The 26,495-nt window shown below is 40.5% G+C and overlaps 1 protein-coding gene across 2 annotated transcripts; it reads left to right on the forward strand.

The window, feature by feature from the left end:
* The first annotated feature begins 6,297 nt into the window (after positions 1 to 6,297).
* On the forward strand, positions 6,298 to 26,425 carry SLC39A6 (solute carrier family 39 member 6). 2 transcript variants are annotated; one of them, XM_059856055.1, is made up of 10 exons: positions 6,298 to 6,402; positions 7,711 to 8,504; positions 9,695 to 9,875; positions 10,164 to 10,333; positions 11,596 to 11,805; positions 13,450 to 13,519; positions 14,778 to 15,155; positions 20,379 to 20,459; positions 22,852 to 23,042; positions 23,148 to 26,425. In XM_059856055.1, the coding sequence occupies exons 2-10, from the start codon at positions 7,740 to 7,742 to the stop codon at positions 23,298 to 23,300; spliced, it is 2,199 nt and encodes a 732-aa protein (XP_059712038.1). In that variant the 5' UTR covers positions 6,298 to 6,402; positions 7,711 to 7,739; the 3' UTR covers positions 23,301 to 26,425. The 2 variants fall into 2 exon arrangements, 1 of the variants encoding a protein (XP_059712038.1); XR_009487795.1 differs by lacking the exons at positions 22,852 to 23,042; positions 23,148 to 26,425 and adding an exon at positions 17,659 to 19,499.
* Positions 26,426 to 26,495: the final 70 nt, after the last annotated feature.

Genomic DNA, 26,495 nt, shown 5'->3' on the forward strand with positions numbered 1-26,495 from the left:
AGAACATAAAACACAGAAAAAATTGCAGCACTCATACATGCTTTTTGAATCCAGCTTTTAACTGCCCTAGCTTTGCCAAGCAACTTGAACTCCAAAAATTTATTCCAACAGTACCTTCAGCAGCTATGGCTTCCATTATTACAATCCATTTTCAAAATACACAGACTAAACTGGGATCATTTTTCTGTTAGGACAAAGCAAAGCAGGGTACAAAAAAAGAAGCAGGCTGTGTCAAAGGGAAGGGTGGCCAGCCATAAATCCAGTCCCGTGTTCAGCCCAAATAAAAGAGCCACAACAGAGGTCATCCTAGTGCAACAGCCCTTTTACAGGACACTGCACCTAAAATTGGGGAGAATATGCTGCTACCACAAACATTCTTCACCACAAATTCTCTCATTGCAAGTGAGTGTTGCGTGGTTAGCTCAGGTTAGAAAGGTGAAGGCAACGAGTATTGAAAGCCCAGTGCTAACCCAGTGAAGTTGGCAGCCCACCTTTGCTGACGGAGTCAGGGCATTTGAGATTCAGGCTTCCATTTAGAGAATGAAATGTGGAAAAAAGGAACAGACAAATGAGGAAGCAATTGCTTCTGTGTTGTTTAAATATAAGTTTTTGTAACTAAGCAGAAGGTTGCTGATTAAATAATTGCTAGCCCTGTATTTTAGATACACACGAAACATGCACATTCTATGATGCAGAAACTCTCTGGCAACTTCCAGAAGTAAATAAAAGCTCTAAGCACCAGATGATAAACTGTACTCAGACACTTTAACTATTATATTTCTATGGCACAAAGGAACAGAATCTCCATCCTGGGATGCCTTTTAATTATGCAGGAAAATCTCCTGTGAAGATACATAATAACTTATGCAACTGAAAAGCAAGTGATGCATGAATAAATGCTTTTTCTCTCTTCCTTCAGCCTCTTTCAGTCAATAGCACCAACAAGAATGTATAAAATTATTGCATATTATAGTGCTGTGTATATATAACCTTGCTATATAACAAAGTACAATTTTCTGCAATTCTGAACAGGTTTCTCTGGAGTGTTTATGTATTTCTTTTGCTTAATAATTTTCTCCATATTCTTTTCTGGTATACTTTGCTGCTGCTTACACTCTTTTCCTGAAAACTCAGCCTTTCTGCATCTGAGATCTAATGCCACCACAATACCCAAACAACGATTACGCAGCAGAGGCCAGGCTGTTGCCACTCTGGTTCCCACAGCAGTGAGGCTGAGCTGGTTTTCTCAAAAAAAGGTGGAGATGCACTGTACCCACACAAGGCCAGTCACACAGATTCACAGACCAAAACACAGCCTTCATGCAATCACCAACAGTACTGGCACCCACATCCTGTTTCCCCATCTGGCTGATTGGGATGAAAGCCTGTGAGCAAGGAATGCATATATGGATATAGTAGAGATCCCTCCAGCAGCTGCTCTTAGACACTCCATCTGTCTAGTTACTGGCTGCCTGATCTTCTGGTGTCTCCAGTTGCTGGCATCTGGACATAGAGGCCCCTGAGGCCCGTAGCCACACAGGCTGCTGGCTCCCAGACCCACAGGAGCATGTGCACACTTGCACACGCTGACACACACCCTGTGGCTCTCTCTGGTCTCAGTCAATCTGTACCCAGCTCCCCAATCCCCTGGCCTGACACCTGCCCCACGTACAAACAGGCTCCCTCACAGCCTCATCCCTTAATTCCACGGGTCCTTTCAACAGCTGGCTTGGATCTCCATCTTAATGTTCACTGCTGTGTGTAATTGTTAATTACACACTCTGATGTTCACACCCACACAATATGCACGCACTCCAGTCTTTCCAGTTGCTGTCACTTCAGCACACAGACACCTATGACATACTTAGGGCCACCTGTCCAGTTGCTGGCACTCAGATCCCCACACATTTGTTTTCTCAGCTGCTGGTATAATAAGCAAGGGCCCTCGTAACTCCTGGTGTCCTCTCCAGCCACTGGCACTTACTTATCCATCCACACAGAACAGACAGACCCTCATCCACAAAATTACCAATGGAGTTCAGTAACAAGGCTGGAAAAGCAGCAGACCATGTTAAACCACTTACCAGCAGCTTTGCAACTGACCCTTATTTGTCACCTCTTCCCTATCTTCTCATCTTTGTCCCTTCTCAAATCACCTTGGTGCTCCTTCTGCCAACCTCGGTCCTTTTCCTAAACATTTTATAATAAGCCTTGCATAATCCCAAGAATTGCTGTCCCTGCATCCCAAAATGGCTTCAATGTCCCTCTCAGGGTAATGATCCAGCCAGCCTCTTCCATTAACTAGTCTGGTGAATTTCACACTTGGTCCCAAGGCAGATCCTTCTCCTTTGACAGTGCTATATGCAGATCAGGGCATTTCCCTCATGATTACCCAGTGACTTGGTTACTGGAGTTTCTCCTCAAGTCACTGCTCCTCTGTGCTCATGGCAATGAGCCTCTGATAACCCCTCATACAGTTTATGCAAAGACACTTTTCTGTGTTATATCATTACATTATCAAGCACAGCTTAACAGTTTACACATTATTTTCAATACTGGTATTCTACATGCATCATAAGCATTGAAGAACACAAAATATAATCAAAATTACTGAATACAAAAATTGCAGCAGACCCAAACTGCAAAGTTTTTGGTTTATAAGTATCTGTGATCATATGTTCAAATCCCCAGCAAGTTTTTCCATAGACTTCAATAACTGACAGATCAGGCTAAAGGCAAAAGATCCTCTGCAGGAGGAAATGGCCTAACTTTAATATTTTATTTCTATTCTTTACTATTTCTATCATTTCAGGGCTTATTCTTCAGAAATTATTTGCAGGCAGGTCATGTCTATAGCCATGATTTGTAAGAAAATGTATGATACAAGCCAGAGCCCCACCCTGGCAGTTAGGGCTTCCCCAGACATCTGTGCAGCTAAGCACAGCACAAAAGGATCCAATGCTCTTGCTGTGAAGCTTCCAGATAATTATTTCTTCAGCTAAAACCTCTCTGGTTCAGAGAGGTTTTCAGAAAAGAATTTGTTGACATGAGAATGAGCCACTAAAGAAAGACAGGAGCACAGGAGAAGATGTGGAGATTCTTACATGAGGAATTCTGTACTACCATATATTCATATAAGTTTTTTTACTTAAGAAATTACTGTTATCTATTTATATTAATTAAAAAAAAAATCCAAAAGAAACCAAAACTCCCCTCCAAAGCTCAGCTTATAGGTCGCAGGAAATCTGTAGCCATTTGGGAGACATGACCAGCAATACCAATTTTGTTTTTCCCAGACAGAATTCTAAGGATTTTGAAAACCACCACAGACTGCACAAGCAAACAAACAAAGGACATTGCTACATTAAAATGTACCTTTAGGACTTAGAATACAATAATATCAAATATGCAATTGCCAACTTCTTGTTCAACATAGTACTGAAAAGAGGAACCTATTGGAACAATAACAAGGAATTCCTGATTCAGGGATTTCTTTACAATTGTGAAGTGTTGTTAATAGAATATAGAAGGATTACTGGAGATTTTAAAGAAAGAGATGGGAGTTTTATGTGAGATCTCAGCTATCCAGAAATTTTATGGTAACAACTTTGCCATTTAAACTAAAACCAAATTTTTTTAACTTTCAGAGTTTTCATTTATTTTATAAAACATTTAATATCTCTAATCACGTAGCTGTTATCCATAAAAAGTTAAAAGGCAAGGAAATAAAAACTTTCCAAATCTCAAGAAACTTTTAGGGGTAGAAACTTACAAGGACCACTTAAGGGTGGTTCCCAGCATCATGCTCAGACCCACTTCCCTATCATCACCTCCATTAAGTGCATAATGTTGAGCTCACACAGACAGCTGTGATAAAGCCTTGCTAAAAGACTGGAACTGCACCAACAGTCAGCTCCTTAATGGTTCCTAACTGGTAAGTCTTGAGGCATTTGCACTGGCACACACTCAACACAGCAATCAAGACATTTTTGGGCAACACCAATCACATCAGTTAAACATTTGGTATTATTGCACAAGCTTTTCTACTTCCATCCTATTCTTCCTCATCCCTTTTCTGTGCTGAAAAGGCTGACACCTCCTCAAAACAAACAAACAAACCCACCCCCAAAAATCCCAATGAAGATGATAATTTCAATTCCAAACGTACACTTACTGTAACAATGGCCTGGAGCTACAGGCTATACTAAGATGCAGTTCCATGATGGACTAAGACAGCAATCAAGCGGCTGCCTGGGTTGCTCTCCACCAACTCTCTAATGAATACTTCCCATTTGTCCAGGGGCTGAGAGATTTTTATACATGGATGCATTAAGCCATCCATAAGGGTCACCAAGACCTTTGTTTTATGTAATCACTATGTAACTACTCCAGAGCCCAGGGCTGGATTTGTATTCAGACTAAAACACTTAATAACAGAATGGGAAAAAATTATCGAAGTACTTTAATTTTACCATAAGATAAACATACTGAGATCAGTTCAGGTAAAAGAAACCTGACCTCAAGATTTACTGCAAATAAGTGTTCTAGGTGAATTGTTTTTACCATAATGGATTCTCTTTTTGGCTAGTTGATGGATGTTAACTACTCAAATTAAATAAAAAATATAAAGACCACTGAATACCAGTTCTAAGCTCCAATACTTAGGTTTGTAAATGACCTTGACAAGATGTGAGGGGAAACTACAGATTTGACACAATGAAACAGAGACAGTTGATGCATTCAAGAGGCTAGAAAAAGAGGCTGCATAATCTAGCAGCTGTAATTCCAAAAGATTAAAAAAAAAAAAAAAACAATCCACAACAAAATGCCTAACATTAGCATCTTAGGCATAAATGTTGTGTAACTGAAAGGCATCTGGTAAATAGTATTCATGCAAAATGAATTAACATTAAACAAAAAAAATCAAAACACACCAACCCTACCCACTCCTGCATTTATAGCCTCTCCCTCCTCCTTCAGGGGGAAAAAACCAAAAAGAGTAGGGTTGAATGACACAGAATTTTTTTTCAATACTCCAAAAGCGAGTGCATGGAACAAATCCATAACCTTCTGATGTGTTGCTCTCTATTTCTGAAGTTGTTCACAACACATACTTCCCTTCTGTCCTTCAGTCAGCTGAACTCGTGAACAAAGAGATTTAATTCAGTCAGTGAGTGGGAGGTATTAGACATAAAGAAGAGACACCTGTCACCTCCTGACTGGTGAGCAAGGTGGCACTGTCAGGAGTGCAGGCAGCAGGAGAAAAATGGCTGAGAATGGTTTGGATGTTAAGTTTAAGTCACTGTCATAACATTCAGAAGTCATCGGTAAAGCCAGATACCAGGGCAGGATTCACTGCGGCCGTCACATTCTAGCAAGCTGAAAAACCTTGGCAACTGATCACACAAGAGGCCAAATTCAGAGGCAGTGGGCATGGGTAGCACAACTGCACCCACTTTACCAGCAATATTAATCATGTGGTGATAGAGAGAAAAACTCTGGAAATGTTGGAGAAAGAAACAGGAAGTGTAAGAGAGCCTGTGCCTGGGACTCAGGGTGGTGAAGGGCACATGACCAGTTAAGTGGTACAGCAAAGCAACATTTGAAGAACACAGTATGTCTTTTCAGAAGCAACACGTTTTTAGCAAGTTTCAAACCTTTCTCCATGGTGATCTCAGTCCTTTCTTACTGTCTCTTTGTCCACTCGTGCACAGAGTGATTCTTCTGCCAGATCATTAATTATAATGACAGGTTTGACCAAACAGCGCTCACCTCAAAGGCCCTGTGGATGCAGTGGAAACCCGACATCCCTCGCCATTTACCCGCACCCTTGGCTCACAACCGGCCAGCCCAATTCCGGCCCTGGCTTGCCCACACACGATTTCTTTTTAAGACCGGCAGACCTTGCACAAAACCCTTTCCAAGCCCCCAAGGAATGCTACCACACCCAGAGCCATCATCCAAACCAACGCTGCCAGCCCTGAATGACTCGTGTTTTCTGGGAAGAAAAGACCTCTCTGACTCTCATCCTTTCAACTCTTTGGGGATTATTCACACCTCTCGCGAAACCCTAAATCCCAAACGTCAGTGATTTCTGAAACACGGAGCCTCTCGGGATCCAGCCTTCCTCCCGGACACCTCTTTCTTGCTGCTGGTTCTGCCCCGGGCCCTGGCGGCGGACAGGAGCGGTAGGACCCCCCTTGCAGGCTCCGGGCTCCGTCGAGGCCGCGGCCGCTCGGGCCCCACGTGAGGCGGCCCCGCCCCGCTGGAGCAGCCGGCGCGGCGCGCGGCGGCCGCCGTACCCGGAAAAGGAAGGGAAGGGAAGCGAAGGGGCGCGGCGCGGCCCGGCCGGCGCGGGCGGGCAGCGGCGGTGCGGCTGAGCCCGGCCCGGCGGCGGGAGAGGTAACCTCGGGCTGCTTTTCCTCCCCCTCCTCACCCCTCTTGCTGCGGCGGCCTCTCGTGGGGCGGTGTGTGCCGTGCCCGGGCCCCGCCGCAGCCGCCGCGCTCAGGGCAGCGCGGGCGGCCGGGGCCGGCTCCGCCGGTGCTGGGTCTCCGCGGGGGCCGTGGGCGCTGAGCGGCTCCCGCGGGTCACAGAGTCGCGGTGTGGGACAGGTTGGGGGAGACCGCGGTGGAACGTCTGGTCCAGCCGCGCTGCTCCAGGAGGGTCATCCCAGAGCACGTGGCACAGGATTGCCCCCAGACGGTTCTTGAATATCTCCAGTGAGGGAGATTTCATACCCTCTCTGGACAGTCTGTTCCAGTGCTCGGTCACCTGCACGGTAAAGTGCTTCCTCATATTCCGGGGCCGCTCCCTGTGCATCAGTTTCTGCCTCTTGTCCCATTGCTGGGCACCGCCGGGAAGAGCTGGGATCCATCCTTCTGGCGCTCCTCCTTCAGTTACTTATGGGCAATGACGAGGTCGCCTCGTCTCTTTCCAACGGCGGTGATGGGGTTTTCCAGGGTGACTAATATTTTTGGAAAGGGAAGTTCTCCTCATCGCCCTGGGAAAGGGCTGAGGCAGCGTAGTCCTGCATGCAGTCTCCACAGCAGTTAATTCGCAGCCCTGCTGGAGTGTTTGTGGAATGAAACACACGAACGCTCACACTTGTGAGCATCTGGTCCGCACCTATGGCCTGTCTGCCTAGTGAAAGGAGCCGTGCCACACTAATGTTAAAACAAAGGCAGAACGTGACAGCATAAAAGGCTAGATTTTTGTGGAGTGCTGGAAACACTCGCCCAGCTGGTTTGCCAAAACCTCTGGGAAATCCAGTGAGGAACGGCTGGGAATTTCGATTTTAAAGCAGGAATGTGTAATTTATATGACGTATTCATTGCTCAGACAGAAACTGCGGGCCTTCTTTTAAGCAGGAGAAAACCCTAATCTAGAACTTAGTTGGTGCACCCTTGAGGGCTCTCATGTTAGCAGTGACTCAGGCAGGGCTAAACAAAGGCAAGCTGGCACCTGGGGAGGTGTTCATGGCCAGTGACCTCATTGTGGTATTCAGCTTCTTATGTTGCCCGAGGCAACACATCTGGGAGAAGTGCTGAATGTGTAAGAAATTTAAATGTCTCTTGCTGCATTGGTACTTTGAGCAGGGTTTGGTTTTGTTTGTTGTAGTGTATTTTTGTTTAAGCAAATTATGATTGTGTGTTGCAGAGGATAAGGTGATTGGTTTTGTGTAAGCTATTTAAATTTTCCTCTTTTTCCAGATTATTTTCACTGCTGAAAAGGAACTGCAATGGAGAGTACAGTATCAGTTATTTTCCTTGTATCGTTTTCCATACTGCTCTGTGAAAGTTATCACCATGGAGTGGAGACAGCTACTGTTGTGCATACCTCAGAGAGAGCTTTTCCAGAAAAGACAGTGGGTGTTAATACTGACTTGGCAGGACTGATACAGAAGTTGCACCTTCAAGAACTTTTTAACCGTTATGGAGAAAACAACTCTCTGTCAATTGATGGGTTTAGAAAACTGCTACAGAACATAGGTATAGATAAAATGAAAAGGATTAAAATAAGCCACGATCACGACCACAATCACGATCACGACCACAATCATGACCATCACGACCATGACCACGACCATCACTCTCATCATAATCATGTTTCATTGAGTAAAGGCTCTGAGAAGACTGCTTGTCCAAACCACGAGTCTGATGCTAGCAAAGACCACAGGAACAGCCACGCCAAGGAGCCCCACAAGGCCGAGGGCGTGGAGCGGCAGCAGAACTTTGTGCGCAGCAAGAACGCGCTCCACGAGATCACGGCGTCCGTCATCGCCGCTGCGGCGGGCGGCCACGCCGAGCTCCACAGCGTGCAGCCCGGGGAAGCCAAGACAGTTGTTCGAGTGGGTGCAGCTGGCCCTGGCCCCCTTAATGTCACAGGGGGCCGCAATGGCACCTGGCTGGGTGCCACAAAGGCAAATGAATCTCGTGCTTCTCCCAAGGAGTTGGAGAGAGGGAGCTACCTCTATTCTAAGCTGAAAAAACAAAACACTCAAGAGGTGAGGCCGGTTCTGTCGTGTTCTCAGGAATCCAGATCCACCAGGAATGTTGTCATGGCTTATTTTTCAGGTGCTTATTGTTTACCTGGGTGCAAGTTTTGTGGTGTAACAATACCCATAGCCAAACACATGCAAACAACTTTTCTTGGAAGTTAACATTTTGAGGGACTATGGTGTTATGTTTACAAGCTCAGAGGAAAATTAAGTATAAACATACACTTGGTTTAATGCATTTATTATTTATATATTTAACTGTTACTAAATATTAAACCTGGAAAACATCTACAGTTTTAAATTTGCAGTTCTGCCTTAGATCAGGAATCTGTCTTGTTTTCCTATTAATTGAGTGAAAGTAAAAAAAAACAGTTAAGGTACTGTGATTCTTATCAAACCTGTCTCACTTTGTGATAGTGTAGAACCATCCTCCTCTAACAGCTTCCCTCCCCATCTAACAACTGTATGTAAACAGCTCTGAAAAAGATTGTGGCAAAATGTCATGTGTTACTTTAAAATAGTATAAACTTAGCACTGATAAAGAGTACAGTTGTATTGTGGACATTTTGTTTAATCAGTCAGATCCTTTTCCATTAAAGGCTTTGAAGAGCAAGCAGGATCTTAATGTTTGCAGCCATGCCAGGTAACTCTGAGTGGGTGTTGTGTGGCATGTGATGGTGGGTACTGAATTCACAAGTTGTTGCTGTGTTCTGCACTGTCGAAGCAGAAGTTCTGCTGTTCTTTAAACCCACTGAGACTGTGTGTAGGCTGTACAGTTGGGAGCTGTTTACTCGAGGGAGTGTATGTGCAACATGCTCTGCACAAGATGTTCCACAGCAGTCACTGCTACAAAAAGGCATTTGACCTTGTTAATGCTTCCTTATGTGGCCTTTAAAACTGACTGAAAAGTGTTGGGCTTTTTCTGTTTGTACATAAAAGCATCTGACCCATTTGTGCTGAGAATGAATAATAATTACATGTCATCTACCCAGACTCCCAAACCAGCTTTCTGGGGCAGGGTTGGGGTGAAAGTACATTTTTTTCTAAATGGGTTTCTTACCACTTTTTGAGTTGTGTTGATATAGCTGTTTTCATGTGGTGCCACTGCATTTCAATTAAGGTGGGATGTGCAGTGCTTTTAAGATGTATCATGGTATTTTGCTTCTGGTTAATCTTTAACTTGTCTCTTTCCACAGTGCTCCAATGCATCCAAACTGATGCAGTCGCATGGAATAGGCACTCAAGTATTGTTAACTGCTACAGAATTTAGTTATCTCTGTCCAGCTCTTATTAACCAGATCGATGGCAAGTACTGCATAGTCCATGCTACTAGTGAAAAAGCTGAAACTCCTCCGAAAAGCTTTTCTCTGCAAATAGGTAGGCTGGGTGTTGTTTTTTTTGGTGTAACATCAAAGCTTAATGGAAAAATGTTTATGTTGGTTATAAAATCCAAGAAACCTATTTCATAGTTGTAAAAAGTGTCATTTTCTTCTGGCACTTCAGCCAAGATTAGAGAGAAATCTTTGTGGCATACCTTTTGTTAACATCTGATTAATTGAATGATAAGGTGTGTTTGATAACAGAAGTGTTAAGCAAACAAAGTCATGTAATCAGCTGTTACTTATTGTCATTGCTATTTCTTTTTTTTTTTTATTATTTTGCCAGCTTGGATTGGTGGCTTTATATCCATCTCTGTCATCAGCTTTCTTTCCTTGCTGGGTGTTATATTGGTACCACTGATGAATCGAGTATTTTTCAAATTTCTTCTGAGTTTCCTTGTGGCATTGGCTGTGGGGACCTTGAGTGGAGATGCCTTCTTGCACCTCCTTCCACATGTAAGTATTAATTACTGTTTCATTCATTATCTCAAAGCAGAGAACTTGACAGCTCTATGTATTACTGCCCTATTAGTTCATACCCATTTGGTGAGTCATTTCTGAACCCTGTTATGCAGGTTGTTTTGATAGAAAGGTTTTCCATTTGGAACATTATATTATTCATTTCACAGCCTTTAAAAGTTCAGGAGCTTCATGGCATTATCCCCTCTATTTCCTGTTCTTAGTAATATGTGCTGCCACATCCCTTTATTGTTCTTGAATACAAGAATTTTGCATAATTTTTTTCAGTGGTTTATTGCAGTGCTGCCCCTTTTTTTTCCCCTCAGTTTAATAGACTTCAGAGTTAGTAGAAATTGCTCACTGAACGCTTTAAATGTGAAATGAATAATAAACTATTTTTTGTTACAAGCCACTTATGTTGATGGCTTACGCATTGTAATTTTTCTTTTTTTTACCAGAATCCATCATGTCTGAAGTCCTGGGGAAAATACTACTTGATAGATTTTGGAATTGCTGTTATGTAATAGGGACAATGAAATGGGAATATGATTGCTAAATTTCTACCTTTCTTGAGGTTCTTAAACAGATATTCTCCCCCTGCAAAAGTAGCTTGTTTCAGCTTTCAAATAAAATGGATAAAAGTGACTGCAGATTCTGTGGTTTTCCAGTCCTGACTGTAATCCACCAGGTGGTTCTTTTTCATTTCAGTTAATTTTGCATTTGCTGTGTAAGGTTATGTAAATCAAAACACATGTGAATGAGAAGTGCAAAAAGGTTTTTTATTTCTGGTCATACCTGTATCCAGTAAGGACAGGGAAAGTGTCAGACTTTAAAGACAGAAATTACAGCCAACTTCCTTGCAGAAAAAAATTGTTTTACATCTATGAGTTTTCTTAGATGGGAACCTAACTGGTGTGCTGGCTGTGACCACTGCTTAAAATGTGGATTCCTTGATGGTGTCAGGAGTTTGTGTGGGGGCAGCTGTACACCTTGGATTAAACAGTGTCCAGGCAGCTTCAGTGTGTGGGCCAGTGCCAGGCCTGTGCTCAGTCCTTGCAGTGTTTCTTCCTATCAACAAATTTCCCATCAACGTATTCCTTTGTAACTGTTTGAGTCTGTAAGCAGAGCATTTGCCCTGTGAAAATTGCCAAGTCTGAACTGCAGACATGAGGAAAATTATGTGAAGAATACTTTTTATGTTTCTTACATTACAGTTCTTTTGAATATAATGACTTTCCCCTTTTTTGTTCTCCCCTTAGTCTCATGGAAACCATCACCATCACCATGAAAAGTCTCTGCTTGACCAAAAAGGCTCTATGTACAAACATCTTGTTTTTCAAAGTACAGAGGAGAATGCTTACCTGGATTCTACGTGGAAAGGACTTACAGCACTTGGAGGCTTGTACTTCATGTTTCTAGTGGAGCATTTGATCACTTTAATAAAACAATTTAAGGACAAGAAGAAAAAGGTAGGGAGACTATTACTCTGAAGCTCTCCTGTATTACATGCTCATTTCTGAAAACACTTATTAAAAAACCTCCCATGAATATCATATATCTTTCAATTTAGTAGCAATGGCTGACTGGATTAGTGTTAGAATGTCATTTTTATTAGGGACACATACACTTCTAAACCTTTTATTAAGGCTCTTTGCTGTTTCCATAACCAGACAATATAGTACAGAGTTTGACATTGCAGTGAATTATTTAATAAGAAAATGTCCAGTTGCATCTTCAGTTTTAAGAGTGTGATTCAAGAACTCACTTCATTACTGACTTCCTTCTGACATCTTGAGACATTTATAACTATCTGAACTGGTTTTATTATTATTTTAATTCCAATCCTGGATGCAATAAGTTTGCATTGTACAGTTATTGTACAGCTGTTGAGGACAGGTAAGGGTTGGCAGTAAGTGCTTACATAAATAAGAATCCAAGTATGCTCTAGAAAGTGACTTTATGGGAATAGCATTCCATGAGGAAACACAGTGTGTCAAGCCCCTTGGTGCTTTCCCTTCTGTCCCCCAAAAATGCAGCTCTCAGATTGTTATGCTGGTTTTTATGGTAAGGTGAATAACTGAATTTTGGCAGGTCATTAGTGTTAGTAACTTGCCAATTACTTGTAACAGTTCTTTAAAGATCTGTGTAGCCAGGAATAAGGAATGATATCAGAATTGACTCAGTAAGAAAAATTAAGCAGAAGTTGGTGATACCTTCCAACTGAAACCACTCCATGATTCTATTGTATCTTAAAGGTCATCTGGTTTCAACCAATCCTAAGCCTTGCTTGAAGAAAGTTAGTAAATACTAATTACTTAGTTTAAAAATAGCTAATTGCTAGGCTACCTCAAAGACTGATAATCTCTGTTTAGTTTTTCATTAAATTGGTCATTAAGGCAGTAGTTGCAGGGAAGATGCCATGTGAGCTCTTTGATCACGGGAGGTTGTGTTGGTGTGGTTTATACTGAAGCTAAACTAACTGTGAGATTTCCCTATCTCTAATTAAATTTGTTTGACAGGAAAGGACATGAAGAGTTTCAAGCAAAGCAAGAGTTTTGTCTCCTCCCAGCCACAAGGGATGGATTTCCTGTTAGACTAATTATGCCTTCCTAGATATTGAGTCACTGATCATAAATTGTTGTGATACAGACTTTAGTGGTGCAAGGAGGAGAGATCTTACTTGGTTTTCCTTCTGTATATTATTAAAAAACATTATCTTGACATTGTGGTAGAAAAGAATTAGTGGAATAAATTAGTCACCATTTGATGCATTTCGCCTCTCAGATGAAAACCTTCTGCTTATTTCTTTTGAAAAATGTAGGGCATTTTGTGTGTGTGTGTTGGTTTGTTTGTTTATGATCTTCTTTGTTTTGTTTTTTGTCCCTCCTATGGAGCCTGAGGAACCTTTGTCATCTTACTTTATTAGGTTTCTAATATCTTTGTCATCTTACTTTATTAGGTTTCTCATATTCCTCTTCTACACTCTTTATATGGCGTCCATGTTGTCCTCTTTCTGTGCAGGCTGCATAAATGTTGTGAATATAATGTTGCTCATGTATATCCTGAAAAATCAGTAAAATATTCATAACTGCAGTATTTTCTTTTGGAATAAGAAAAAAAATGAAGATGATGGAGAAAGTAAGAAGTTTTCAGCAAATGAAGAAAAGCTGGATACGGATGATCGTAAGTCTCATTAATATCACACAGTTGTTGCTTTGTGGCAGCACTGTGTAAAAAACACCTGATTGATGGCAGCTCGTAGATCTGCTGCTTACTGTAGGTTGCATCACTGCCTATTTGAATTATTTTCAAAGCAAAACCTGTCTGTCTGCTGATATGTGGAGCACTAGGTCTATTTGCTGCTTTCCTTTGAAAAGGATCAGTGGATTAGAAGTAGTGAATTCGCAGTTTTGGAACTTAAAGCTTTTTAATTCTGGATTTAGCAGCAGAAGATGAAGTCTTTCTGTGAAAGTTGCAATACAGCTTCACTTTCTACACTTCTCTTTAGACTGCTAGATGTTATATGCATGACTCATTATTTAGATTTCTGGGTTTTGTTAGTTTGATTATTTATTTATAAGGGTAATATTACAAAATTGTAGGCAATACTTGAAGTTCAGCATTCAGAGTGCAAATGACTGTGTTATCCACAAGATCATGCTTTAAGCCAAAACACACCAGACTAGTTACTTGTTAGCTGTTGTTGATAAGAGAGATGTTCTGCTTTTCAGAGTAATTTTATAAGTAATAAAATACTTGTTTATAATGTAGAAAAGAATATATTTATTCATTTAATTGCAGAGGAAGAATTTATCAAGTTTCAGCAATTAGTTAAAAGAACCAACTGTGGTGTGTCAGCAATGTTTATATGAGGGTATTTCATGGTCTATATTGATAACTTTGTTTTATAGTTTTTATTTTCCAGATGTTGAACTCAGGTGCCTGTATTTGTTTTGAAATATAGGAGTTTCCAAAATTATCTATAACATAATCTTCTTCTTCATCCTTTTTCTTCAGCCCTGAGATTACTAAACAGCAATTGCTTCTCAGATACTTGGTTTTTCTGAAGCAATTGAACTAACAGTCTTCATGCTGTGAGACTGGGACTTGGAGCCTTTTGCTGTTGTTTAAATTGCAGTGAGTCTTAGATAAAAAGATTTTTTGCCTTTTAGGAAGCATTTGTGTCCATTATGTAAGGGCTGCTTCAGCAGTAGGGGACAGAAACTAAAAGTTCTCCTTATTTCCAGCTATTAGGAATTATCTCTAATTCCTGAATAAGTTGTAGAAACGTTTCCAAAAAATCTTCTGGTTCAAGAAATTGGATTATCAGTCTCAACTTCTAAACTTCTTTACTGCTTCACATAGGAAACTGTTTATTTTATCTTTGCTTCTTAGGTGATTTTAAAAATGTGTAACATTGTACTCTGGGTTTTTGTAACAGGGCCTGAGGGCTATCTAGGGTCGGACTCTCAAGATCCATCAACCTTCATTTCTCAGCAGCCAACTGTACAAGAGGAAGAAGAAGTGATGATAGCTCATTCTCATCAAGAGGAGGTTGACAACGAATATGTGTCCAGGGGCTGTAGAAACAAATGCCATTCTCACTTGCACGATACTCTAGGACAGACAGATCATCTAAGCCACCACCACCACGACTACCATCACATTCTGCACCACCATCATCACCAGAACCATCATCCCCACAGTCACAGTCAGCGCTACTCGCGTGAAGAGCTGAAGGATGCAGGCATAGCAACTCTGGCCTGGATGGTGATCATGGGAGATGGACTGCACAATTTTAGTGATGGCCTGGCAATTGGTAAGTGCTAACTCAGATGCTGTGAAGGCAGTGAAGTCTTCTAGCTGTCTCTTACCTCTGTTAGGGAGGTAGCTAATTAGCAGAGGATCTTTAAAGTTTCTGAGAGCATCATCTTAATAAGTAAGAAAAATCTCCAGCTTAACAACCTGGAGGTAAGTGATGAATGAAACAGAAATTATGTGTTTGCAGCTGTGTTTCTTGAGAAATCTATAAACAGGACTTCATTTCCTGCTTCTGGAGAGTTAAAGCTGACATGTTTCAAAACTAAAGCTAGGCTTATAATAAATATTTAAGATTGAGTTTGTGCCTGCAAATGCTCAGCAATTTTTTATATTTTAGTTGCTTTTAGGACAAGCTTGTATTTTTCAACAAAGTAACAGTGCTTTTTTTACTTCTATCAGGCCACTGGTACCATTGCCTAATTTACTTCTTTTTCTCTTTCATCTTCTCTTGTGTTGCAGCAGGGTCAGGTTCTGTACTTGGCATGCCTGCCTGCCTGCCTGTCTGTACTGGGCCCTGGTTACACGTCAGTGTTCCTTCAGAGCACTGATGGATAGGGAGATGAGGCCCTGATTTCAATCTATTTTAGCCTGAAAATTTTGTTTTCTGAAACAGTGGTCATACTATACTCAAAACCTTGTTCCTAAAGTTGAGCATAATAGTCCATTTTTTAAAGAATTGAACAGGTATAAACAGTTATTTTACTTGTAAATAAAACATTTATCTTTTTGTTTGCACTTAGTTCATGCCTCTATTTTTCCCTTAATGCGTGTACTAGCTCAGTCTTTCTTGATAATGCTTCAGTGAAAATACTTCTTTATCACAGAAATAGTAGATTGAGTATTTTGTTGTGGACTTCTGTCTGGGAGGTCAGGTTTGGGAACTCTCTCATGTTTTTTCCTAGAAGGAGAACTAGATTACAGGTATATTGCATTTAAATGGTTAAAGTAAGTCACAGAAAGTGAAGTCAAATCAATAATCTTCAGTACTTGTGCTAATCTTTCCTGATCTTGGCTATTGTATTTAGGACTAATCTTTACAGGTATTGGATTAATTTCCAGGCTCTTTAGCGTACTGGAGGCAGTTCAGCAGTATCAGTCTTTCTGTAAATTTTATTGTAGGAAAAAATTCATTCTTGTTCGAAGACAAAACCCAATAATAACTATTTTCTCACAGCAATATTTGCAGTTGTTCAGACTCAGTCAATTCAAAGTGTAATGTGAAAAGAGACTTTCTGATTTAATCTCATTTTTGATGAAAGTTGAAGCATGAAATGTAAATTTTTGAGCGGATCAGTAGTGAAAAATGTGGTAGAAGGAAGATTTGCATACAAATGACACAGAATCAATTACCTCTTGGCATTAGGGAGATTGGGAAGGAGCTATGACTTTATAGTTATGAAGGGAAAAGTATGAGAAAGGTTAATAAAGGCTTATTGAACAAGTGAGAGCAATAGCTTTCAGAAGTCCTGCTGTGCAGCTTGTTCAGGCTAATGGAAATATGGGTTTCTTTCAGTTCTGTGTGTGCTTAAAAGTATTATGGGAAAACATCAATTTGATGGTGTTGTGAAAATGCCAATGCTACTTGTGTAGTTGTTAATCTGTATTTTAAAGAAGATGTGAACGCTTCTGTAAAGATACTTTAGCCAGCATAACCCTTCATGTAAGTTCATTCACTTCATGTGATTTGTTATTCAGAAGTTCCATTAGTTACTTTTTTCCTCAAATCTGTTGTGCTAATTATGTAGGAACAAGATTTAAAAGTGCTTATTTTTTTTATTAAGGCTGCATCTGACTCATTTGTGCAAAAGGATCATCTGTGATTTGAACTTTTATGTGTAATTACAACTAAATAAGTAAAATGCAGAACACTATTTTTATACTAGTCTTGCATAGATATTTTTTTCCTTCAGCTTTTGAGAGAAGTCATGTCTTAAAAGTATATTTTAAGATAAATCAGCATCTTGAGTAGGGATAATGCCAGATATATTAATTTCATCTTCAGTTTGTTAACATTTCAGGACTTCTTTTTAGCAGTGAATAAATAAAAAGAGATATTCTTGATATTTAAGCTTGTGCTTTAATTACTTCTTACTTTTTCTCTTTGAACTTCTAAGAATTAAGTTTGCTGTAGTCTTGTCTAAAGCTCTAGTGCTTGGTGTGTCACCTCAGCCCTTACTTTCTCCCTGCTTTCCCCTAAATTTGCTGTTGGTGCCATCTGTTTTATCCAGATCATTAGTGAAGATACTGAAGAAAATGGGTTGCAGTTTTTGTCCTGGTGGGCTCTATTTCTTACCAGCCACCAGGCGCTGTTGGCCCAGCAGTGCAGTCAGCGTGCAAGCCCGTGTTTCCTCTTTGCCCAGATAAGACTGCTATAGGAGATTATTGTCAGAAATCCTACTAAAGTTCTGTTGTATTCACCATCTGTATGACCAATTATTTCCTCAAGCTGGATGCAGTTTTTGGAGAGGGATTTTAAGAGGATATTCGTATGATCTTTTCAGGAACTGAGATGACACTTGACCACTCCTGAGTCCGTTCTTAAAGATGGGAATAATGTTATCCTTTTCTCAGAGTTCTAATGGGGCCTTCTATAGCCATGGTTTTCCACACATGGTCAACAGCAGCTTTTTAGTCACACTAGTAACTCTGTCAGTGCCCTTAGGTGAATCCCATCCTGGGATGTACCTGAGCATTTCCAGGTTTTTCTGCATTTTTCTGAACTGTTGCTTCTGTGGTGTGCTGTCTCTCTTTCTGGAATGGAGCTGGTATCTGGCTTTGTTGACAAAGACTGAGATGAAGACTGTGCTGGTGCTTTGCTTCTTGTTATGTCTGCTGCTTATTTCCCTTCCTCATCTATCAACAGATGTGAATTTTTCATGAACTCTGCTTCTCAGCTAACATTCTTGTAGAACTGTTTCTTGTTATCCTTGGAGTCTTGTTAGTTTTAGATCAAGCTGGGCTTTGGTCTTCCTCTCTTTTGTTCCACTGTTTTTAGCTTCTTTGCTAAGTTGCCAGTCTTTGTTCCTATTTCGTGTGTGCTTCTTTTTTGAATCTTAATTTACTAGGACACACTGCCTAGCTGGGTACATCTTCTGCAAGTGTTCCCTCACAAACAGGCTTGTTTGTTTGTGTATCTCTGTGCTCTGCAAACTGACCAGCCCTTCTGGGCACATTATCTCTTTTGACTCATTCCCTACACTGCAATTCCTTAAATAAGTCAAAGTCTGCTTCATTAAAGCATAGAGTCTTAATTTTGCTTCTTCCTCTTTCAGTCTCTTCCTGTGTCCTGAACTCAGTTACCTCATGCTCACAAGATGTCATTTTTTGCTGTATTTGCTATCAGTTTGTCCTTGTTTTTGAGCAGCAGGTCAATTTACTATACTAATCCTGGCTGACTTTTGTGTTATCTATAGTAGGAAACCATTACCAATATAATTAAGGAACATCCAGGTTTGTGTGTCCAGTACTCTGACCTCCACAGCTGAAGACTCTTTGTGTGAATGGTGATGTCCTATGTTCATAGGTAGGCTTGTCCACCACCTTTCCTTGGTTAGATGATTTGTAACCTCATTCCTAGTGTTACTCTGATTGACCAAGAGACCGAATAGACACATGGAACCACAATTCACACATACTTTTCTACTGGAGCTCTCTGTGGTCAAGGAACCCCTTTATGGAGGTAGCCAAAAAAACCCGAAAGTGAATTGTATTCTGTCCCTGTAGGCAGTTGCTGTCTATCCATGACAGGCTAGACAAGCTTTGGTGGTGTCTCCACAGCATCATTCAGGCAGGCTCTGTGCAACCCATGGACTTCCCTTGGCAACAGGTCAGCAGGTCTGTCTTTGTCCTACATGGGAGGGAATCTCCTATCACTAAAAAAAAAATCTTTCCTTTCATTTTGTACTTCTAATCTGATGTACTGAACTGCTGGGCAAGGCAGGATTCACTTCTCCTCTCAGTGCTGCCCGGGTCATGACCATGTTCCTCAGATCAGTAAGCTGCAGTGGGGACAGAAGATTCATCCTATTGCCAGATGTCACTCTTTTCAAATGTTACTCATCTCAGAGTTCATGTTTCCTGCTCCAGTGCTACTTTGGTCTTGCCTCCCTCTATAGTCTGATGGCCTTGGCCTTTTGCCTCTGTAGAACCTCTTCTGAAGACTCTCTCAATCCCGTTTGTTACCACCAAGGTGCCTGCTCACCAAGTCCTGCATCCTCTGGCCTGGATGCCACAGCACACATCCCAGACATAATGGTGCTGCTGCTGTCATCACTTCAGGGAGGAGCATCAGTCATTTCTTGCACTTAAAGACCTGGATAGCTGTGTCTCCCTCAAGAGTTAGGTCAGTATCCGCAGTGAAAAGAAGGGATTGTCTCTAGTGGAGTCATTGCCATTGTAGTGCTTCCTCTGGGAGCAGTACTCCTGGGTCCCTTGTGTGCCAGCCACTGTGACATGGCTTTGTGCCTCTTTGCTTGTTGGCAGCACCTTGCTTGCTGGCAGGCTCCTGGTAGCAGCTGAAGAGGAAGCTGGATGTGGCTCTGCACCCTTGGAGAGGCTCTCCATGCAGCTGGGGACCTGACATGCCATGTGTGAGCTGTGCTGCAGCTCTGCAGTGTGCTGTGTCCTCCTGAGCTGCTGCCAAATGAGAAAAATAGCAAGCAACAGGAGGAACAGAGAAGACAAGAAAGATGAGGACTATTGGACTAGTTTAAGGGGGTTTTGTGGTTCTGGGGCTTTTTTTCTCCACTTAAAAGCAACTTGCTGTGGTATTTACCTTAAAGCAAGCTGCTTAGAAGTTGATCTGTCACTGTGATTTTTGTAGCATCTCTTAGTGTTGTCTTGACTTTCCTTTCCTGAGGTGTCTGACTCTCAGGTGCAGTTGAACTGCTTTGTTCCCTTTGTATCTTAAAAAGAAAAAGTATTTTTGGATGGTATTTCCATTTATTGCATTTTTTTGGGAGGATTGTGGTGTTGGAATGTATTTGGCTTAGTTCAGAAATAAGGTAGTGAAAGATGGTTTACTTCAACAGCAAGATTCCGAAGAAGAATTTTGCAACTTAAGGATCATGAGAACAGTTAAAGTTTAAGTGTTTCCACAAAGAAAAATTTGAGTGAAATATATGTCCTAATATGACACAAGCATGTGCAACAGTGCTTTTGCACTTGATGTCTGAATATGTAGTAATGTTTTGTTTGCTTTTTTTCCCATGTCTCTTCACAGGAGCAGCCTTTACTGAAGGGTTATCTAGTGGTTTAAGCACTTCTGTGGCTGTATTTTGCCATGAATTACCTCATGAACTAGGTAAGACCCCAGCATTTCCATATGCTGCAAGTTTGCACTTACAGGTGCATGCGGGAGAACAAAAATTTGATCAGACAACTTTATCTGTGTCAGGTTCTCTATTCAAGGGTACTCTGATTTACTTAAAAACTGTTTAACCATTTCTAAATTGAATTAGTAGTTTAAAAATCTAAATATTTCAGTTACTCTGGTTAAAACTGTCTCTTGCAGTTACAGCTTTTTCTGTCTACTTTAGTTGTAGTTTTTATTCTCCTTGTATATAATATAAGTTGTGAATTGCAGGAGAATGCATGACAGAATTTGCTTTTCTCACATCTCTCCTTAATTTTATTCTCGTGCTTGTGCTGCTAAAAGGAAGGTCACGATTAGTCAAAGTACTTTCTGCATAACATTTGCTGCTTTTTCATTAAGTCTTGCAAAGAACTGCTGTAGCTCTAAATTAAACTTGAAACTACTTGGAAATCTTTCTGGAAACAGTTTGTCTTTCAAGCTCAAGTGATTTAAATTCATGCGCAGTCCCATGAGAGATTATTGTCGTGTGTTACAATATGAGTTGAGTATTTGGCCCTTTTGAAAGGCAGCTGGTGAGAACAGGATGGATGTGCTTAGTTGAACTTGAGACAAAGCTGATCTTTCCAATTGTCAAATCATTTTGGATGTGCAACTGGTGTTTATTTCTCAGCTGTCATGGTCACAGTCACACTTGGGGTATAGAATGAAGAGAGAAGAGTTTGCTTTCACTTTTTGAAGGTTTTATTCCCCAGAGGGGTGAACATTCAGTTTCATTTAATGGAGCTTGTAAACCAGTATGAGTAAACATTAAATTCTCTCTATATAAACAATTTGATATATTTGTACAGTAATATTATACAGAAATACATTATGGAGAAAACATACCTGATTTTATGGGTTGGGAGGAATTGAGTCTTGTTCATACTAATCACGGAACTTGTATTAATTACACTTACTAAATGTTGTTAGTTCAGATGTAGGAAGTGAGTTCATCCTATGAACCTGATAATTTTAGATTCAGCTGTTCTGTTGGTTTTAGAAATAACAAAAATCTTTTAAAATTTAAATAATATTTCTTTAATCAGAACAGAAAACTTAAGAGAAAATACCTTCTTTACCAGAGGACATGAGGTGGCATAGGAAAATTAAAACAAATGGGACTAGTTGAGGTTAGCTGGGAATAAAATTTTATCATTGTTGTTAATGCTAAGCAATGTTTTTTAATATACCAGTTCATCTTAATTGCAATGGCTTGTAGGAAAAGCTGTTGTAACAAATTACTCAAATCAGCTTTGAAAATCACTTTTGTTTACTTTAACTGGAGACAACTTATAAAGAATCTATTTTATTTTCAAATAATAATAAGCTTATATTACTCTGGTTTAGACAAAAATATTTTCTGAATTACAGAAAATCTGTTTCTGGCTGGTGGTCTATCATTCCGTCAAGTAAAAATAAGACATTAAGGATCATTTACAGAAATTAATAAAGAAATTACTTTAAATTTATAAAACAGATTAAAAGTACAAAGAACAATTACAGGATAATAAATTGAATATGCAATTGAGTGGCAATATTTTACTGTAGGAACACTCAGGCATATTAGGTACTGCAGCATTTTACAGTGGTGGTTTAAATTCAAACTGCTTGAGGATATGAAGCTATTGGAGACCATACAAAGGAGGGGTACGAAGATGGGGAAGGGCCTTGAGGGGAACCCGTTTGAGGAATAGCTGAGGGAGGTCACTTGGACTCTTTAGCCTGGAGGAGACTGAGGGGACACCTCATTGCACTCTACAGCTTTCTCATGAGGGGAAGACAAGGGGCAGGCACGGATCTCTTCTGTCCTGTGACAGGATCCAAAGGAATGGCTGGAAGTTGTGTCAGGAAAGGTATAGGCTGGATATTGGGAAAAGGTTTTTCACCTAGAGGGTGAAAATCCTCACCCCGGAGGGTGTTTAGGCACTGGAACAGGCTCCCAGGGAAGTGGTCACAGCACCAGGGCTGAGCATTCAAGGAGTGTTTGGACAGTGCTCTCAGACACATGGTGTGCTCTTGGGGCTGTCCTGTGCAGGGCCAGGAGTTAGACTTGATGATCCTTATGGGTCCTCTCCAAGTCAGGATGTTCTGTGATTCAGCAAAAAGCTGCTTCTTTCAAAACTGCAAAGACTTTAAAGTTAGAAACTTACAGTATTTGCTGCTGTGTTGTTGTTCATGTGCACCCTTTAAATTTCTGTCCCTCAGTGATTTCTGATTTTATGAAGGAAAAAAAATAAGGCAAACAACAGCATAAAAGTAGCTTTGTTAATAAGACAACACTGCAGTACTTAGCTGAGAATGAAAACTTTGTCTTGGCTTTTTTTTTTCCCCCCCGTTATAGGAGATTTTGCTGTCCTTCTAAAAGCTGGTATGACTGTCAAGCAAGCTGTGCTTTATAATGCTCTGTCAGCTATGCTGGCCTATCTTGGTATGGCGACTGGGATCCTTATTGGTCATTATGCAGACAATGTTTCAATGTGGATATTTGCACTTACTGCTGGCTTGTTCATGTATGTGGCTCTTGTGGATATGGTAAGTGCCTAGACCTATTTGAATTTTGTATAACACAGCTTAAGAATTAATGATTTGAAGCAGCTGTTTCTTTTGAAGGTATTTAACACCTCCTTGTTTGTTTAGGTACCTGAAATGCTCCACAATGATGCCAGTGACCATGGATGTAGCCGGTGGGGATACTTCCTCTTACAGAATGCTGGGATTCTCCTGGGTTTTGGGATAATGCTGCTTATCTCAGTATTTGAGCATAAGATTGTATTCAGCATAAACTTGTAATCCTGGTTTCCAGGAAGACGCCTTGGTGTTAAATTATAAGTGGTAGGGGTTTTTTTTCTATGAATTTCCTTATTGGAAAGGTACATTTGATATAGACTAGATATTTTTGTTGGTGTGCTTTGTTGTTTTGTACTTCCCTCCCTTCTTGCCTGATAGAAAGAAACACTGTAAAGTTTGGGGTTTGTTTGAGTTTTGTTTGCTTGTTTTTTTTAAATTTTTTTTTTTTTACTTGGGATTTAGAATTGCTCATGGTACTTGGAAAGTGGTACTTAGTAAAACCATGGTCAAATCTATATTATTTGTATTGTCTGCATTGTTTGGTGAGTAGGTTGTTTTTTTACTGAATTTATTTACTATATGTAATTATATGTGATGTTTTTTACTTCAGTGGTTTTGCTAGTTTAAAGAAGTAAAGCAACAGTGGTTTTTATTTTAGCACAGTTAAAATCAGTGGATACAAAGCACAGTGAGCAAATTAAAACAAGAACAAGACATGTAATGGTTAGCATATGTTTATTGGTAAAAGCTCATCTCTTCTGCATCCACCTGGTTTATACAGAAAGGCAGATAAGTCCATTCCATCCTTTGTGGTGGTGCTGGCTCTCCCAGTAGCTTGTGGATTCCTGTGTCTTATTCCAGTTGGTTTCTACTACAAACAAATTGATGTAAAACCATGTTCTAAGTGTTTACATCAAATGTTTAGCTTGTTCCATCCATTCTCATATGAGTTGCTCTTCGCTGGTTTCTCAAATCAGCAACAAAAGTCCAGCTCTTAAATTGCCAAAGCTTTAAGAATTCCATCAAAAAGATTTTAAAAGCAGTGCTGTATCCCACTTACGCTCCCTGAAGTGACAAAGGTGTATTAAAGCCTGTTTGATATCAAGGGGGAGGAGTGCTACAGGCTAAGAGAAACAGTCATTTCCTACAAAAGCTTCCTGAAGTAAAGTGTTGATTTACTTTGGGAAAATGAGCTGAGTGGGAGAGCTGCCTACTTCTAGTTCAGTGTGATTGCACACAAACCTGTGCTATGTTTTTTGCAAGAACTAAAGCTGAGAAATCCAAAATAAGAAAATTTCTTTGGTAGCATATCTGGAGAAGCAAGGTGTTAAAGATAATAAGTGTATGCTTAAGTATGTAGTTTAAGCCTACAGCCTTAATATGTTTAACCATGCTGAATGTCACTGAAGGAAGAAGGTTGAAAAAACCAATAGCAAAATAAATTCTGCATTAGCAGGGAAGGTGAACATGTCAAAGTTCTTTAATGACGAATAAATAACAGAATTATGCTATCTTACTAGCTAGCTTTAAAAATCCCAGAAATAAAAGAATTAGAACCTATTTCTGATCCACTGCCTCAAATCATCAGCTGAATAAAAAGCTTGAACAACAAGATAAATGTTTGATAGTACCATGTATGGCACATTAAAGCAGTTTGTTGGTCTGCCATACAATGGAAGCCAGGATCCATTCTATCACCTCAGAAATGATATTTTCAATTAATTGAGAGGATTTTAGGGGGTTTTAGGAATTGAGAAATTGGTACCACATGAGTTTTTGCACCCAGTGGACTTATCTTCCTTTACTTTTCTGCTCACAGTGATTGAAATCTTGTTCTGTGCCTCCTCTGAAGCTAGGGGTTGAGAAAGGTGTACTTCCTTCAGCTCTCCTACTGCATCCCTGTGTCCTAGCAGGCTTTTTAGGGCTTGGGCATGGAGTTTACCTGTGGTGTGGGAAAACTCCATAAATACAGTGCACTTCAACCCATGGGGCTCACACCTTCTGCACTGCAATCCTGGCTGCTACAGAAATCAGGCCTCTCTGTCGTCCTGAGGGATTTCAGACTTGGATGAGCTCAGTTTGCTTTGAATTTTTCACTGCTGGTTTCTGTTAGCCTACATCCATAATAGCTGGATTTCTCTTGTCTGGATATGACACAGGAAGTGGGCAGGAAGCCTGCTGTTGTTCAATGACTAAATGATGGAGCTAAATCTACAAATTTCAGTGTTTCCACTGGGTTCTTGGCTGGCTTTTGATGTACTTGACTAACATTAAAATATCCACATATCAAAACCCGTTGCTAGTTTAGGAATGAAAAATGAATTGTCTTTAGAGCAGAAATGTCTCTAATCCTGAACATAAACATTCCACCCATTCAGTGCTCTTTAATCATTGATGGAGAAATGTCCATGACAGGCAGCTGTCCAAACTGATAACTGAGAAGGCTACAGACTAAAACTTGCTGTAGTTTTGTATCAGCAGGATGACAAAATGTTGGTTGCTGTTTTTGTTTGTTTTGAGCTGGTTTGTTTGTTTTGCTGTTTATCTTTGTCGGCCTTACAAAGTAGAATCTGCATCTGTTGCAATGTACTTGTGTTGGAAATACTCAAGGTTTGGCAAACTGGTGGGGCAGTGCCTCTAAGCAGCCCTTTATTTTTATGTGTATATTTTTCTGCAGCAGTTTTTAATGTGCCTGGCTACTCTGGATAATAAATGCAAATGTCTGCTTTGTGTATCTGTCTGTAGCTTAATAATGGTACAGACCTTAATTTTTATGCTGTTACAGCTGCCTTTATTGCCTGTGCTAGATGCAGGTAAATAGAACAGGTAAACAATGCCGGAATCAGTTTTGTTTTGGGTTTTTTCTGTAACATATAATGGTTTTGGCCTGTATTTGTACAGAAGAGGTGTCTCATTACTTTGGGCAGCAGGAGTCAGAGCAAAGGTGTGGAGCTTCTCTAAGTTTTCCCCTGCCTGGCCTGTGGGGATCAGGTGCTGGTACGGTTTCTCTGCATCCTTGGTGCCTAAATGTGATGCCTCGTGTGCTGTGGGAATGCAACTCCTTTGTGTTTATATAAAACACAGCCCAGGCTGTGAATTCATAGAGGCTCTCCTGCTGCCTGAACTGAGACATCAGTGCAATTAAAATCTCTTGTGGAAAAACTGGGTCTTTCTGTTTTCCACGAGCAGGAAACAAAAAGATGTTTTAATGGAATGTGCGTTGTTTTCTTTGTTTTTTTTTTTTTTTTTTTTTTTAATTTAAAGTACGTTCTTGGTGTGTGCATATATGGTCACTGTAGCTGTTACTGTATTGCTGTGTGCTAGAGAAAATAAACCACTGAACCAAACTGCAGGCGTCTGAGCGTTTTTCTCAGTGATGCAGATACGGCGAAAGATGTTAGAGCCTCGAGGAAAAAA

The sequence above is a fragment of the Haemorhous mexicanus genome, chromosome 1, assembly GCF_027477595.1.
Source record: "Haemorhous mexicanus isolate bHaeMex1 chromosome 1, bHaeMex1.pri, whole genome shotgun sequence".
Lineage (NCBI taxonomy): Eukaryota > Metazoa > Chordata > Aves > Passeriformes > Fringillidae > Haemorhous > Haemorhous mexicanus.